This window comes from Cygnus atratus, chromosome 4 (genome assembly GCF_013377495.2).
Source record: "Cygnus atratus isolate AKBS03 ecotype Queensland, Australia chromosome 4, CAtr_DNAZoo_HiC_assembly, whole genome shotgun sequence".
Taxonomy (NCBI): domain Eukaryota; kingdom Metazoa; phylum Chordata; class Aves; order Anseriformes; family Anatidae; genus Cygnus; species Cygnus atratus.
Window position 1 is genome coordinate 15,343,298 of NC_066365.1, and position 14,992 is coordinate 15,358,289.

The following is a 14,992-nucleotide window of genomic DNA, read 5'->3' on the forward strand; positions in this document are numbered from 1 at the left end:
CTCGGATTACATTCAGAACTCCTTGCTTACGCTGTGCATCCTCCTCAATGAATTCACCTCAGAGCCAAAGAATAAACAATACACACAGCTGCTGGGGCACAATTCACCATTTCCCTGAGCCTTGCATGGCCACCAACACCACGCAGAGCAGGTAGAAATACCCTGGAAAACCAACAATGATATTCTGCTTCTACATTAAGAAATGCACGACATGGAGAATGAGGCCACTTCCATTTTGTGCATGAAATGTTACAGACTGACTCCTATTGCATGTCTATAGGTATGGAAACAGAGCAATGCATTAGCTTCAAAAATGAGCAAACCAAGAGAAGCTGTGGAACCCTTTTTGAAAGCATTTAGCTTAGGTTTTTTCCTGGCTGTTGTCTGCGACTTTGCTGGTGATACCTGTTGCATGGCAGGAGAGAGAACTTCCTCTGTAACTGTGATGATGAGCAGCTGATGTGGAAAGCTGCCTTTTCATAAGGAGAAGGAATTAAATTTGTGCTGTCTTGGTTTATCCACAGACACGGCTATACAGATACATGTGCATCACTGTATTTCAGTCCTGTGAAAGGTGCTGAACTGTCCCCAACCAAAGGATGAGAACAGCAGAAGGGCCCATCTACTGTCACTAGCTCTGTGAATACCTTAACCCCAACAACTTGCACAAGACTTCTTCCAGCTTGTTCTAGATTGAGTTTAAATATGGGATCACTGTTTGCTGCTCTGTTCCAAGATAGTTTGTTGTTTCCAATCTGCTCCCTCAACATCGGCAGCTTTTGAAACTCAGACATTACTCATACTGCTAAAGTCTTCATGCCTGAGGTGCCACAGACTCGCACAGGTCTATGCAGGAGTAGTTGGTGTGTCTGGAGAGATGGCCCGGAGGGCTACGTGTACAGATTGCTGTCTGGATGTCCAGTATTATGCGCTCACTCTTCCTATTCAAGGTTTATTCAGTGTTACTTGAAAAACTAAGGAAGAAACATTTGAAGATGAGACTACTTCCACCCTCCTGATAAAGTCCCAGATGATGCAGCCAGCAGGATCCATCCACTGCCTCAAGCCCAGCAAGGGGTCCACCACTCTCTCCTTAACTCTCCTGTTTCAGGAGACCTAAGCCCACTGTGCATAACTACTGGCCCTGCCCTGCCTAGGGCGAGATGTGGTGGGGTTGGCACTAAGACCTGGGACCTCGCACGCAGATGTAAGGGTGCATGCGTGCATATGCATGCACAAGTGCCCAGTGAAGCCAGACTTCCACTGTGTGAAACCTCTGCTGTGACTACACAGAAACATCAAGCAAGGCTTTGGGAATTGCTTGATTTTAAGTCATCTTTACCCTCTGAAACAAACATCTGGCTAGGAGGCAAAAAAGACGAAAAGAGCATCATGGCAGTAAGGGTCTGTGGACCTTATCAAACAACACATGCTAATCCTCCCACCACTTGCTTAGAAGGTAAAGATCAAGATTGCATTTCTGGGCACAAATCTGTTACAAAATGAAACAAAAAATGTGGGTTTCTGCCACACGCTCCGTTTCCTCTTCACATTAGAGCTGTACCGCTACATTTGCCCTGTGCAGTGGGTCTGTGCCCTGGGCATTCATTTGGGAAACTGAAACATTTGTTCCAGCATTGCATGGTTAGAGAGAGACATAACTGGCCTACCCATTCAGCCACCAAGAGAGAAAGCACCCTGCCATTCAGATGGAAGCAGAATTAGACTAGCATTGAGTGCTTGCAGTGACTGTGCATTTAATAACTAATGTAAGCACACAGTTTATATGGATCCAGTTCCTCACACCTCCTGCAAAGAGGCAGCTAGCAGCAGCCAGGTGCTTTTCCTGTTTGGCAGGTATGCCAAGATAACCTGAAGTTTACTTTGAGTACAAACCAAGTTTCTTACTCAGTCCTCATTGTTTGAAGAATCCTAGGACTGGTTACAACTTCCCTAGTGGTAACAGCCAGCATGCTTCTGTTTGTATTTGGGTTTTGTAACCTTTTGTTCCTGGTTGTATTGCCAGATCTATACGTATTCTGGCTATGCTTGCCTTGCAGCCCACGCTCTAGCGATAGGCTAAACTGATGGATATATTTCCCTTCCACTCTAATGAGGAATTGTTCATGCTTTTCCACTCATACACAGCCAAAAGGTGCAAAACCGCCCATGTTTGGGTAACGCCCTGAATAAATCCAGCTCCTGCACTTGTCAAAATGGTACAGTAGATATCAGGAGTGACCTAAGCACCCTGGCAGTGACCTAGCCTTCACTTCTGACCCTTCACAGGCTTCTCAGAGGGATGCTGCTCAGAATTAATGGCCACAGGGATGTGAGGAGACAGAGGTACAGAGAGAGCTTCTCCGCTCTTAACAGTGCTCACATGAGGAGTGCCAGAAAGGTTGGCTAGGAAGAAATTCCAGTTGGCACTTAGGGTGAAATACATCCCTCAGCTTGAAAATAAAGCAAAGATGGGATACCTGAAGAAAACTGATAAAGGATTAATCCACCACATTATTATCTGGGCCACAGCACAATTTAAAAACAAAACAAAACAACACAAATGAGATGTTCTGTCTGAAAATTGGAGGGCCAATTGGAGGGCCAATAAAACATTCTCTTACCTGGACCCAGTGGTTCACAGGCACAAGAGAAATGTGTGATATAATCCACCTTGAACTCGGAGTTGATCGGGTAATAATCTGCCAGCTTGATCATCTTCTTGAAAGCATCATAAATGAAGATGAAGCTAATAAGGGAGGAGAAACCTTCTTCGGTGAAGCGTGTGAAGTACTTGACCAGGAAGCTGGCATCAGTAGCAACAAGAATGAGACACTGGAAGGCTGACCAAAGGCCGATCCAGAGACGAAACTCCAGGTAGTCAAAATCATTGTCTCTGCAACAAAACAGTGGTGGCAGGAAAGGAAAATATCAAGGATTAGATAAATTCATACAGAATTGCACTTTCTAGTGAGAAGTGGAAGAAGAATGTGTGGACTCTGGGACCTGGCCGTATTTAGACTAAATGAAAGTGTTCCCAAGTGCTAAGCTCTGTTTTCAGCCAGTCAACTCCATACAAGTACCTCGTGCAGTTTAATAGCTGAGGTAGCAGAAAAGCTTGCACAAGTGATCAATCTTGCTTCCACCTCCACTGCTAAATGTTACCAATGAATTCAAGCTCTTTCTAGGCTTCCCAGGACAAATCCTCCCTTGGCAAAGACACACAGAGTTGTAAAGGCCCAAACATCCAGCTGCCCAGCCCAAGAGCAGCTGAACTCAGACAGCCTTCCACCAGATGAAGATGTAACCACAGTTTACAAACCTCCTTTAGAAAAGCAATTTCCTGCCAAGCCTCCCACTCAGGAGACCGCATTTCCATGTCTCATGCCCTTACATTATCTCAGAAAAGTACCAGCAGCACATAAAGAAACACAAAGCAGAAAATGACCAGCCCTTGGTGCCAGGATGTGGCACGCTGCTGGGGATGATGGGGTGAACCGCATCATTGCTTCCTGGGAAGTTTGTTTGCCCCTTGTTTGCTGCTTAAGACTGCCATACCCTAACAGCACCAAGTTCAAAGGGAGGCTTTTAAGCCCAAAGAAATAAGAAAATCAAACAGCAAAGAAGGTAAGGCCCGGCCAAGGAGATTACTGACCATTCTGGGAAAAGGAGCTGGAGGAAGCAGGGCCAAGCCCCAGCCAGAATAGCCAGCTGTTTTTCCATGGAAGCCAGGTAGCCCTGCCCTGCCAGACTGCAGCGTGCAAAGGAAGGGGAGGAAGACAGTTTCAGTGGAAAGTCTCAGAGCAAAGTCTCTGACAGTATTGAAAAGCTGTGGAGAGGAGACAGAGCCCGGGAGTTTATCCTTTCTTTCCCCCAACAACCTGAGCACTTCTCCCTGTGAACTTTCCTTAAAAAAAAATAAATAAAAGGAGCAAAATCCCACTTCAAAACACCTTAGGAATGCAGGCTACACCAGATAACCACCCACAGCTCTGAAATATAACAGCATAAAAGCAACTTCAAGTCACTCTCAAAGGCATGAGAGAAGGAAATTGCTAGATGGCCCTGAAGACAAACCCTTCCAGGCCTGTTTGCGCTGGGAGGGAAGGTGCTGGTCAGCATCAGCTCCTCCTGAGGACTGTGAGTGCCTCAGGGATGGCTTACCTCCTAGCACTAAGGGTGGTTTTAGCTCAGTGGCAAAACACCTGGCAGAGCAGTTGCAACCTGGCAAAACAGGATGCCTTCAGAACTGGCAACAAGCTGGTTCTACTGTATATTCAAGTCCCCACTGCAGATGGACTCCCTCAAACTTCCTGCAGTAATAGTGAAAAGTAACCTCGCATCGCCCACGTACATGCTTTTACACACTATTTCCAGGAGTCGGAGTGACCCAAGTAGATGTGGTCCGACTCGGTGTGCTGTTTACGCACCTCTACCCTTTGTCAGCATTCATCCACGGGCATTGAACTTTGCAGCAGTTTGGTACTGTGCTCTGGGATTCACCCAGCACCTACCCCATCCCCAGCAGAAATGCTGGCAGACAGAGGGGCTTGAGGACAATTTTCTAGTGTACGGTATAAAACTGCAGAGTGGAGAACAAAAGAGTACCTGAACAGAGGGAACTACACCTAAACAGGGGAAACTACAACCTTGTAATTGTAAAATTGGAGAAAATGCTGAAGACTAGGCAAGGTCCCAGGTAAAGGCTTGCTACTGGGCATTTCTGTGAGGATCCTGGGTCGATGTCATGTAGGCTCAGACAGTGTCAGGCATCTGCATTCAAAACAAGTCTCCACAATGTTTTCTCCTTATTGTAGACAAAAATCTCAGAGAGGGCTGCAGCCTTCTCACACAGAATCTGACCTGGAAAGAGGAGTAAGGAGCAAGCAAGAAATAAAGTGATGATTTAGAAAAAGAGAAGGGGAAAAAAAGATCCCAGTGACAGCTCTCTGAAATATCCAGACTTGGTGTCTTAGAGAGAAGTAACTGTTGTCCATCTGACAAGTGTGAAGAAGATGGTTGGCAGAAGCCCAGATATTGTCCTGACTGCACCCTATTCAAGAAGTTCGAAAGTTTTGAACTATTTTGTTTTTACCCATCAAACTCCCGCAGCACTTCTGAAAGTTACAAAGCAAATGAAAAGGCACAGGACATTTCATGTACAGAATACAGCAGACGAAACACTTCGTCCTTGGTTCATTTTTTTTCTGGCATCCCTGCAGAAGATAATTTCCAAACACCCCACTTTTGTGTCTAGAAGGCAGAAGGGCTGGGAGTGCTTTTCAGCGTGGCTGAGTATATTCCCATTGCTCCCAGCCCAAATGGGCTGATACCGCGCTGTAAGATGGGAGCACCAGGCCTAGGCAACTTACCTGGTCGTTAGGGTGATAACTGAGAGTAACCTAAGTCCTCAGTTCTTTATCTTAATCAGCAGCAAACTGAGGTTAAATTCAAATTTAAGTGTTTTATTATATATTGCCAACCAAATTCTTCACAGCAGAGTTTTAATGTTTGATTTACTACTCTAAATGGGGGGAGGAGAGCAGAGAAATAGGATGGGATCTGCAGAATAGGACAATACACAACTGCACTGTGCTACTAATGAAGACCTGATTGTGATGTATTCTGAATTGCTTTTGGGAATGCTTGCTGTCATTCAACAGAGGCTTTCTTAGGTGTCTGTACATACACACACTCTTTAATTGAATCAGTAGATGGGAGGTCTTTCTCATTTTGCTCCCAGCAGGAAACAGGGTGTTGTGAATATGAACAACCACAAATGCATTATTGAAAATCACAGTACTTGATTCCAATTTCCTTGTGAGAAAGAGTCCCTCAAAAAAATCCTGCCCTTCTGCTCCAGCAGGTTGTTAGGACAATAGCTTTTATAACCACCACCTCCTCCTCTAGTTAAAAATAACCACCTTCTCCCTCCCAAAGCCACAGGATGTTTTTTTCCATCTTGCTTTTTTTTTTTTCTTCCAGGTGCAGCACCTGGGCAGACCTGCAAACCAGACACAAACAAGACATGATTGTGCAGACAGTGCCAAGGACAACGGCAGTCCCAGAGCCAGGCAGGAGGAGACAGCATACCATTTTAAGGTGCAAGAAGTCTCTCCCTGGCATCCTTGACTCCAAGATGAACCTCTGCCTGTATTGGTATAAATATGGTTCTAATGAAGACAGAATGGGCTCTTCAAACCCAATAATACTGATTAAAATAGCACTAGTTTTGACAGTGTGGCACAAGAATCAGACTGTGCCCATTTCACCTGGAGTTGCAGGACATTTGCACACACAGCTTATGCTGCCACAAGCATTATCAATGGAGTTTAGTAACCAGATGAAACCAGCTCACTCCAAAGGAGTCCACTGTAGCACTGCGTAAGTGGGATCACGTGTAAAAATACTGTCTGCCTTCCAGAAGCTCTGTACCTCAGAAGACTTTTCTGATGTGTAGGGCTTTCATAGGAAAGGCACGGTAATATTGGATCTGCTCAATTATTTCTGAATAAGTACCCACATAGCCCACGTGTAATGAAGAAGGAGATTAAAGAGCCAGTCCTGTACCATACCTCCTTCCTTATTGCAACCTGCAGCCATGTTTATCTTAGTAATTCAATAGCCATTTTCTAAAAATAACTACAATTGGAAAAAGATCTGTTCCACATAATGGGTGACTGCTTTTGAAAGAAAGCTCAGCAACGCCAATCCAAAAGCCTTTGATTTTTTGTCCTGCAATACAAGTATTTGCAATGTTGTGAACTCTCCCTGATGGGTGAAAAGAGGGCCATGAGATCTGGGGTATTTCCTGTATAACTCAATATTGTCTATTTTCTAAACACCCTCCAAAATATTAGTAGTCCTACAAGTAAAGTTATCAATGAATATGCTGATTCCATTAGGGATTCTCATTATATTTTCCCAGCATTGCAGATATGGAAATAACAAATGAGAACACCTAATAGAACAGGCTTCCCCTTAGCTCTGGGTTTCAGCGGTTAGCACAGCATATGTGCTAACGCTGTTAGGAGGGAGCAGAACCTCTTTATGCTAGTTAAAAGACAAAAAAAAGCAGAAGCATTTAATGCAGCACAACTCCACCTAGGAATTCTGGGAACAAACAGAGTTGTGTAGCTGTTTACATCATAGGTACTTTTACTTTTATTAGTTATAGCAATTACTTCAAATGAATACTAATTTAAGGACAAATTTTTGGTAACCTGGAGACCTAAGGGATCCTGTTAGGGAAATCCCTGAGGGTTGGAATTGCTTTCTTTGCTCTGATGGGAAACACAGCAATCATGAAAACATATGCAGCAGTCAGGGAGGAACAAGCACACTAACTGAAAGTAGCGCAGACTTCTCATCGAGCGCAGACTTGGCAAAGCATTTCCAAGAGGCCCAACAGAGATGCGCACCCACACACCGGGCAGTGCTCGGGGGTACACGTGCCTGTGAAAATCTCAGACATGATAGCACTGAAGTCTCAACAAGGAACAAAGCGATGTTTCACTTCATGCACTAACCCCCCTCCTTCCCCACCACAAGCCATCTCGTTCCCTAACTAGTATTTTATTAGTGTGAGACATTACTCCCCTCCTCCCGCCCGCCCTCCACCCTTTCACTTACTTGCTGAAGTTAAAGAGAAGCCGTTCAAAGACAAGGACAGGTCCCGTGCTGCTCAAAATTGTGAGCGGCTGACCAGCAAAAAGGCAAAATATCGCTCCGGTGACTGCTGTGCCCAGAAAGCTCTCCAACACACCCTGCGGTAGACATAGTGAAGATGTTAGTTCTACTGAATAACCCTTTCTGTTAGCACTGCTGCAAGAAAATCAGTTGTTCCAGCAGTGACTTGCAGTGTGCTGTGTGCTGCTATGTCCAAGACTAAGGGAAGAACATCTTCAGTCCTCTCCCGCAGCCACACAAAAAGAGGTATTCATCTCAACAGTTCACAGTTATCCAGGAAAACCACCAACCCCCATAGTTATTTCTGAGGCCCAGAGTTTAATAACGCTATATTTTATCTTTGATACAGGAAATAAAGTGTTTTCAAAGACCACTTAAAAGGATATGAGAACTCACTGAAGATATCCCACATCTTTGACAGTAAAGGCACGCATGGCTCAGACAGGGCAGAGCATGGCTAAAGAGCAGTGCTGATGTCCTCCAGAACATCAGAGGGCTTTTTTTCTCCTTCCTCCAAAAGAACAGATACTCCTAGATAAACAAGATGCCTCTCTTTCAAATAGTTATTCTAGTAAGTGCGACACGAACCAAACAAGGCTACTTCATCCAGCACTCATGTGTCGAGACCCAAGTTCATCAGATGTCACCAGCAAGTAATAAATTCCATATATAATGGACTCTGCAATTACCTTTGGCATGTGTGGCAAAACAGCTTCACTGGGGAATGATAAATGAGCGTGCTTGATGCGTTCTTGGATTTTCATCTAAACTATAGCTGGGCAATACCTATTTTTAAAATGCAAGCTGCGGGTGCAATATAAATGTCGTATTTTCTTGCCGGTAACATGATTATTGACAGAGCATCCATCATTTAACAAAAAAGGCAAAAATAGGTGGACCTAACCTCATTTGCTCTTCTGCAAACTAATCTGCAAGATACATCTAGCGTTTAAGCGAGATACTCTTCAACTAAAACCTGAACCTAGACTCTTTATTTAAGCTGTGTTTGTCACCCTTGCTGAGAGTAGTTACCCAACAACCAGGGGCAGATTTCAGCATAGACTTACATGCCTCACTGTGGTTCTGTCTGAATCAGCAGCCTGAATCCTGCACGTGCTAAGCAGCCAGCAATTAGAGGCACACGCAGATCCTTCTCTCCATCCATGACAAACTGCAGGGTTGGGGCTGCAGTTTTTCTGACTTATCAGTGGTAACACAAAGAATTTAAGTTTTGTGGCTCTGTGTCTTGGAAAGACCCAACTTTCTGTTTACAGTGAGAAAAGTATATTCATACTGTCACATGTCAAACCAGCATGTCACTATGTAGAGCAGAAAAATTTTATCTACTAAATTACTAGCAGAACTTTCTACGAAGCCATCAGGAACTATTTTTCTGGCCACAAACCTGATCTCAAAATATCAGCGGTCAGGTAACTGCTATTGCTGGCTAACAAAAGCACCAGTAAGGCAGCTGTGCAGAGAAGCAAAAGGCAGGAAAATTTAAAAGCAGTCTGGTTTCTGCCACGCGTTCAGTCACCTGTTAATCTAAGAAAACTACTGATGTGAGTTGAGTGGACCCAAACAACCTTGCCTTGGCAGGAGGTGCCATTCTTGGTCTTTTCCATTCCTAACTGCTACTGGTAAAGCCCATCATAACAGCCATGGTCCTTGCAGGGGTCAGAGCAAGGGAGATCTGCTTGCTGTACTACCATACAAAGATTACACTTTTTTTTTCCTTTTTTTTTTTTTTTTTTTTTTTTTTACAGGGGATACAGACGAGAGCCTACAAGCATTTGCTTGTTGCCTTTGGGGGACTTGTGAGGATGAGACAATTGCTCTCAGCAAAAGGAATGGCATTCGTGCAGCTGATCCCCCTCCGCTCCTTCTGCATTACTCACAGAGGGCCCTCACGGCCAGTGCATCTGGAATCTCTTTTCCCCTGCATTCTTCCACATGTCTGCAGCTAAGAATAGTGTCTTTTCTCAGAAACATAAAACTCTGAAGTGAGCTTTTAAATAAATGTTGGCCATGTCAGGCTCTCCAGGACAGACAGCATGGGCCAGGCAATTTGAGCACCTGATCCAGGGGTGGTCACATAACTGTTTACAAGAAACAAGAAGCACAAATGTGGCAGTCTCAAAATTACTGTTTTCTATGAAGACAAAATGTTTGGGAGGAAAATTTTTACAGGCTGCTGCTCAGACGTAGAAGCTGATGTAGACTAGTAGTCAATGAGGCTCTGCCAATGTGAAAACATCCTGGGGAAGATGGCCTGTGACAAAGAGCCCTCTCTTCGTCTCTTCACAACACTGGAGCCTCCTGTGAGGGCCATGTCTTGCCCCTGCATTACTTTCCCTTCCTTGCATTTTTGGCTGTGAAGATTCAGTGCAGCTCACTCCGTTGGACGTCTTGCAGAAAAGCATGCTTCTGAACTAACTTTTTCCACTGCAGAAATACAGAATGGTTTAAAGAACACTTGACATGAACCCGGACTCTGATCCCACCGAGCAGCTCCCTGGAGGAGCAACTTGAACTGGGTAGCTTGGGACATTTCACTCAGATTGACAGCACAGGAGCATTTGAGCATAAAGAACACACAATTTTACTCTTCTGCTGAAAACCAGCAGCCAAAAACCTTTCCAGACTCCCACAGCAGCCAAAGAAACCCAACTCGTTTTCAAACAATGATGGTGAATAAAGGCTTGTTGAATGGAGGTGGCCAAAGAAAAGACGGTTGTGCCCAGACTCTCTAAACCTTGGACCATCAGCAAACTGTTCAGAGAAACTGGGGGTACTTCAATTTTAAATTACTTGCATAGGATTGCTGTGAGTCTGTGGAAGCTTTCAACATTTCTGCAACTATGAGGAACGGGTTCAGCAGAGAAATTTTAGAGAAAGACTGAATTAAACAGGGCCCCAAAACGTATGAACAGGCCAATTTTAGCTCTGCAAGCTGCTATGCCTGGAGAGAAATATCAAGAGGCTAATTCCCTCCTCACTGAGAACACACATCTGAGAAGCAAGGGACAAAACATTCAGCAGGACCTCTGTGTTTTCTTTCTGCTTCTCCTGGAACTTTTGTCATAGATGGCTACGCTGTGTTTATATTTGCTCCAGAACTTCCCTGTTACCAAAGTGATATTTTTAACTGCAAAGCATCAATGGTTTCCCTTTTCACCATGGAGAATAAATCACTGAGCTCAAAACAAGCTGTTCCTGCAGCTTTTGTCTTTCTAGGGACTTGCTTTTTCTTTTTTCTCTCTGAGCAGTGGGGAAATTCATGCTGGGTTTTATCTACTGCAGAGAAAACTATGAACCAAATGCAGTCTGTGTTTTCTCTTTCACCTTTCTCCCACATTGTGTCTCCCCTCTTATACAGCTCAGTCTCAAAAATATTTGGGTGAAACGAGACTGTCATGTTCAACAGATGACTGCCAGAATAAATCAGAGGAAGGTCGCGTACTCAAGATATAATCACATCAAGAAGGTTTATGAGGTTCTTGGAAGAACTTCACCCCAGCAGAAGAGATGTGTAAGCAAAAAACCTTTATGCATCAATCCCTGGCAAGTATAATACAGCAGAGGGGTCCCCCCAGAGCCCAGGGATTGCCAGCTCTTCTCCTGGAGGCCTACCTTGTTTTATCTCTGCTTTCCTTCCCAGTTTTCTAATGTGGGCCCTGGCCGCAGAAATTCTCCCAAGGAAAGAGGGGCAGCAACAAATAATGGTTGCAAACCATTTATGAGTCTGTGCACTGCTGCACCATCGAGTAAATCTTGACAAGGGAAAACCACCAAGAGGACCCCTATGGAGGCCATCTTTGGTGTTTCCCATGCTGCTGGAAAACAGGTACCAAACATAATAATCTCCTCCTGTTGCAGAGCAAAAAGGAGTAGATTCCTCCTTTCTGTTGATCCAGCAGCCAAAACAAAAGACAGCATGTGCATGTGTCTTGTTCAAGCAATATAAACAAGTGCAAGCAACAGGACTGGCACTGCTTAATGGGGCAGTGGTTTTACCATTTGTAAGACGAATGACACATTTCCAAGTTCTTGAAATGCAGAGTGCTTTTTTTTTGTTTTTATAATAATTTATTGAGGGTTGTTTTTTGTCTGTGAGCATTAAGAAACTATACTGTCCGTTCCAGTGACAAAAATATTTTCCAACTTGACAGTAGACGTTTACTGGATACAAAGGGATTCAGAAGGACTTTTTGGCACAAGTACATGATTATGTGCACTAAATTTGAATCAGGTAGCATTTCCATTTCCTCTCCCTACTTTAAATATTGTACCATGTACAGGTACAGAGCAGGCAGACATTCCCCTGCTGCTTTATGATAGAAGAGTGATGATCTGTGGTGGATCCTGGAGGCTTTTTCATTCTCTGCTTCCATGTGCTATTATTTCTTTTTAAGGGCGTGCATCATGCATCTGTTCGCACAACTGCTGGGTAGCTAAGTTTTGGAAGTGGAAAACCGTATTTGTACGGGGGGAGGATGTTTGGCACTCCACCAGCCACTGACTCTTCCTCTAGCCTGTAATTTATGATAGGGAAGTTGAGAGGTCTGGATAGATGCCCCCCTTTTCTATGTTTGTTTAAATTAAATTTGCATAAATGAATAATTCAGTCCCTTGCTACAAGCTTGATTATTGTTAGAACATTCAACATGGCTGCATTGAATCTGTCTAAATAAAAGCTCTTACATTTTCTTCCTCATTAAAAAAAAGGAAATACTAAAGCATTCTCTCAGAGCATAATTCTGCTCTGTCAAACACAATCTAGAGCAGTGCTAAAACTGAATCCCTTCCTTTAGAGTTCATGTAAAACTGAGCCATGCCTTGAAGCCCCTACTTTTGTCTTTACCACTGACCCATTTGGTCTCCAGATATGCAATATGCTTCCCAGAATCTGATTTTCCATATTTTCCATTATCACAGAATTTGTATTCCTAAAGAACTTGCATTTTTTTCTGCTACCGCATCACCTAATTCACTGCTTTCCTATGAATCTTAGTATTTCCTTTCTACCAGAGAGGCAGAAGTCCAGAGATTGCAAGAATCATGCAGAGAATACAGCGCTATGCTCTGATGACATGGAAAGTCTGAATCAGACTTAGTAAACTTAATTTGACTGAAACAGTACAACCAAGACAAAACACAGAGAGTAGATCCAAAGAACTTCTCTATATAGAAGGAGCAAGGATGCTAAATTCTCTGTTGCTTGGCCATCTTTCAAACACCATTTAAGGTAACTGTACAATTTTTCAAATGACAGCCATCCAACAGCAGAGAAAGAAAGCCAGCTTTCAGTGGAAGTACGTGATACCTCTGTTAATTGTACCCAGAATTCAGTTCTGACCGTAGATAGTAAGACAGGTCAACTCTGATTTGTTGCTTCTGAAAGTTACTGCTAACCTGCATGTTTTCTGTAGCATCACCAAGCAGTCCTCCAAAAGTTATAGCATTGGTCACTGTGGCCAGGTAAATGAAAAGAATAGCTGAAAGGGATTGAATATTTAAAGCGTCGTAGAAGTCACTGGCGAAGAATGGTGCTTTCCTCTTTATGTCTTTGATTAAGCCACCACAGAACCTGAAAAGACAAGCAAGAGGAGACTTGTGTAAAATGTTTTACAGTGAAAGTCACTAAGATAAGTAATGAGAAGCACTGCCAGAAGTGAAGGATGATCTGAAAGGAGTGAGGTCATCATATTACATAATAGTCTTATCACAGTGGCGATGGTCCAGGGATATCACTGAGATAAGGTTTTAAAGAAAGATAGTATCTTGACCACGTGATGCTGCTGGAAAGAGACAAATTTCAGAAACACAAGTCCTACTTCTGCTTAAACAGACCACAAAAGTTTGCAGTTCAGGAAGCTTGTCTGTTTTTTTACAATTATATTGGTTGATGCAATAAAATATATTAACTCTAGTCTAAACCCTTGCCTAAATTTCTCCACATGGCAGACACAATGGTTGGGTGAGCCAAACAATCTGCTAAATGGAAAAAATGCTTCAACCTATTAACCAGAAAAAGAACTGGGAGTAAAAATGCAACTAAGTGAAATCATCTTGGACAGCAAAAGAGCTGCACTTCCAGACTTTTTTTTTTTTATTATTATTATTTTTACAATCTAGACAAGACAGTATTTAACTCTTAGGAACTCCATATAGCTCTGATTCTACCAACATGAAAATTGTTTTTGTTTTGCCTCTTGTTCCCTTGCATGCAGTTCACCACCAACACTAACTCACACGTATTTGACACACCGCAATTCAGCTGTCTCCTGGGCTATACACCGACCAGAAAACCCCGCACCAGCATCGCTGCAGGACTGTTCAGACACTACGCAGAGCTACGGGGCGGGTAAGCACATATTACATTCTGACCCAGAACGAGGACTTAGTTGCTTTGTATGCACTACTGTATAAATTCAGACTTTCAGATTTTTCCACTAGAATTTAGATATTCTACTAAAACCTCAAAAACATAGCATGGGAGGGAGGTTACAACAGCAACACAATAAATTGACGCTGAAGTGCTGAGTGTGCTGTTTTATGGTCTCCTGCATTCACACTCCAGTGGACTTTTATGTGGCATAGAAACAGAGCAATAAAGCAGAGAGGAAGGCCTCAGGCTCTGTTACCTTATGTATTTCTATCCTATAAAAGCCTTCATCTATTCAATTGCACTGTAACAGGAATGTCTGGAAAAGACAACTTCACTGCTTCTGGCTAAAGCACTTCCAGCAATCTGAATGCAAAATGGAACTGTACCTGCCACATTTATATCCCTCACAGCTTTGTCTAACTTCACAGGCACACAGACTCTCAATAGCCAGCAAGTACCTTCTTTCATTTTTGAGTGCCTATGCTTAGTAATTTTTCAGGGCTGGATTTCAAAACCATTCAGTCTCAAATTGGGCACTCAAAACCACAGGATGTATTCTGGGGGGGGTCACAGCTCAACCTGTGTAGATTCAAACAGTATTCTGGGGTGCACAGTTGAAAAGATGAAACTTTTCTGAAAGGTAAACATTGTCACTGTGGATGGATCACACCAGCTACATCACGCTGAGCAGCGTTACTGACCTGCCAGTTCGCTGCAATTCTTCACAGTCCCCATGGCCCCCACCGCCATGTCCTCCGTCATGAGGCGTGTCTCCATTCATCTGCAGATTTTCTCCACCAGAGTACATGTTTTTCCTAAGCAAGAACACAAGCCAAGCTGAGGCTCAGTGCATTGCCTGATGGCTCCACAAAACAGAATACAGATAGAGTCCTGCCAGCCAAGTGTTAGACA

General features: G+C 43.6%; 1 protein-coding gene across 2 annotated transcripts in view; it reads right to left on the minus strand.

The window, feature by feature from the left end:
- Positions 1–14,992, minus strand: part of SLC4A4 (solute carrier family 4 member 4) — a 228,464-nt gene that overhangs the window by 39,110 nt on the left and 174,362 nt on the right. For both annotated transcript variants that reach the window (XM_035542170.2, XM_035542018.2), the window contains exons 11-14: positions 14,782–14,895; positions 13,105–13,279; positions 7,633–7,766; positions 2,625–2,896 (exon numbers count right to left, since the gene is read on the minus strand). In XM_035542170.2, coding sequence (XP_035398063.1) covers positions 2,625–2,896; positions 7,633–7,766; positions 13,105–13,279; positions 14,782–14,895 — 695 coding nt within the window. The remainder of the gene's footprint in view (positions 1–2,624; positions 2,897–7,632; positions 7,767–13,104; positions 13,280–14,781; positions 14,896–14,992) is intronic.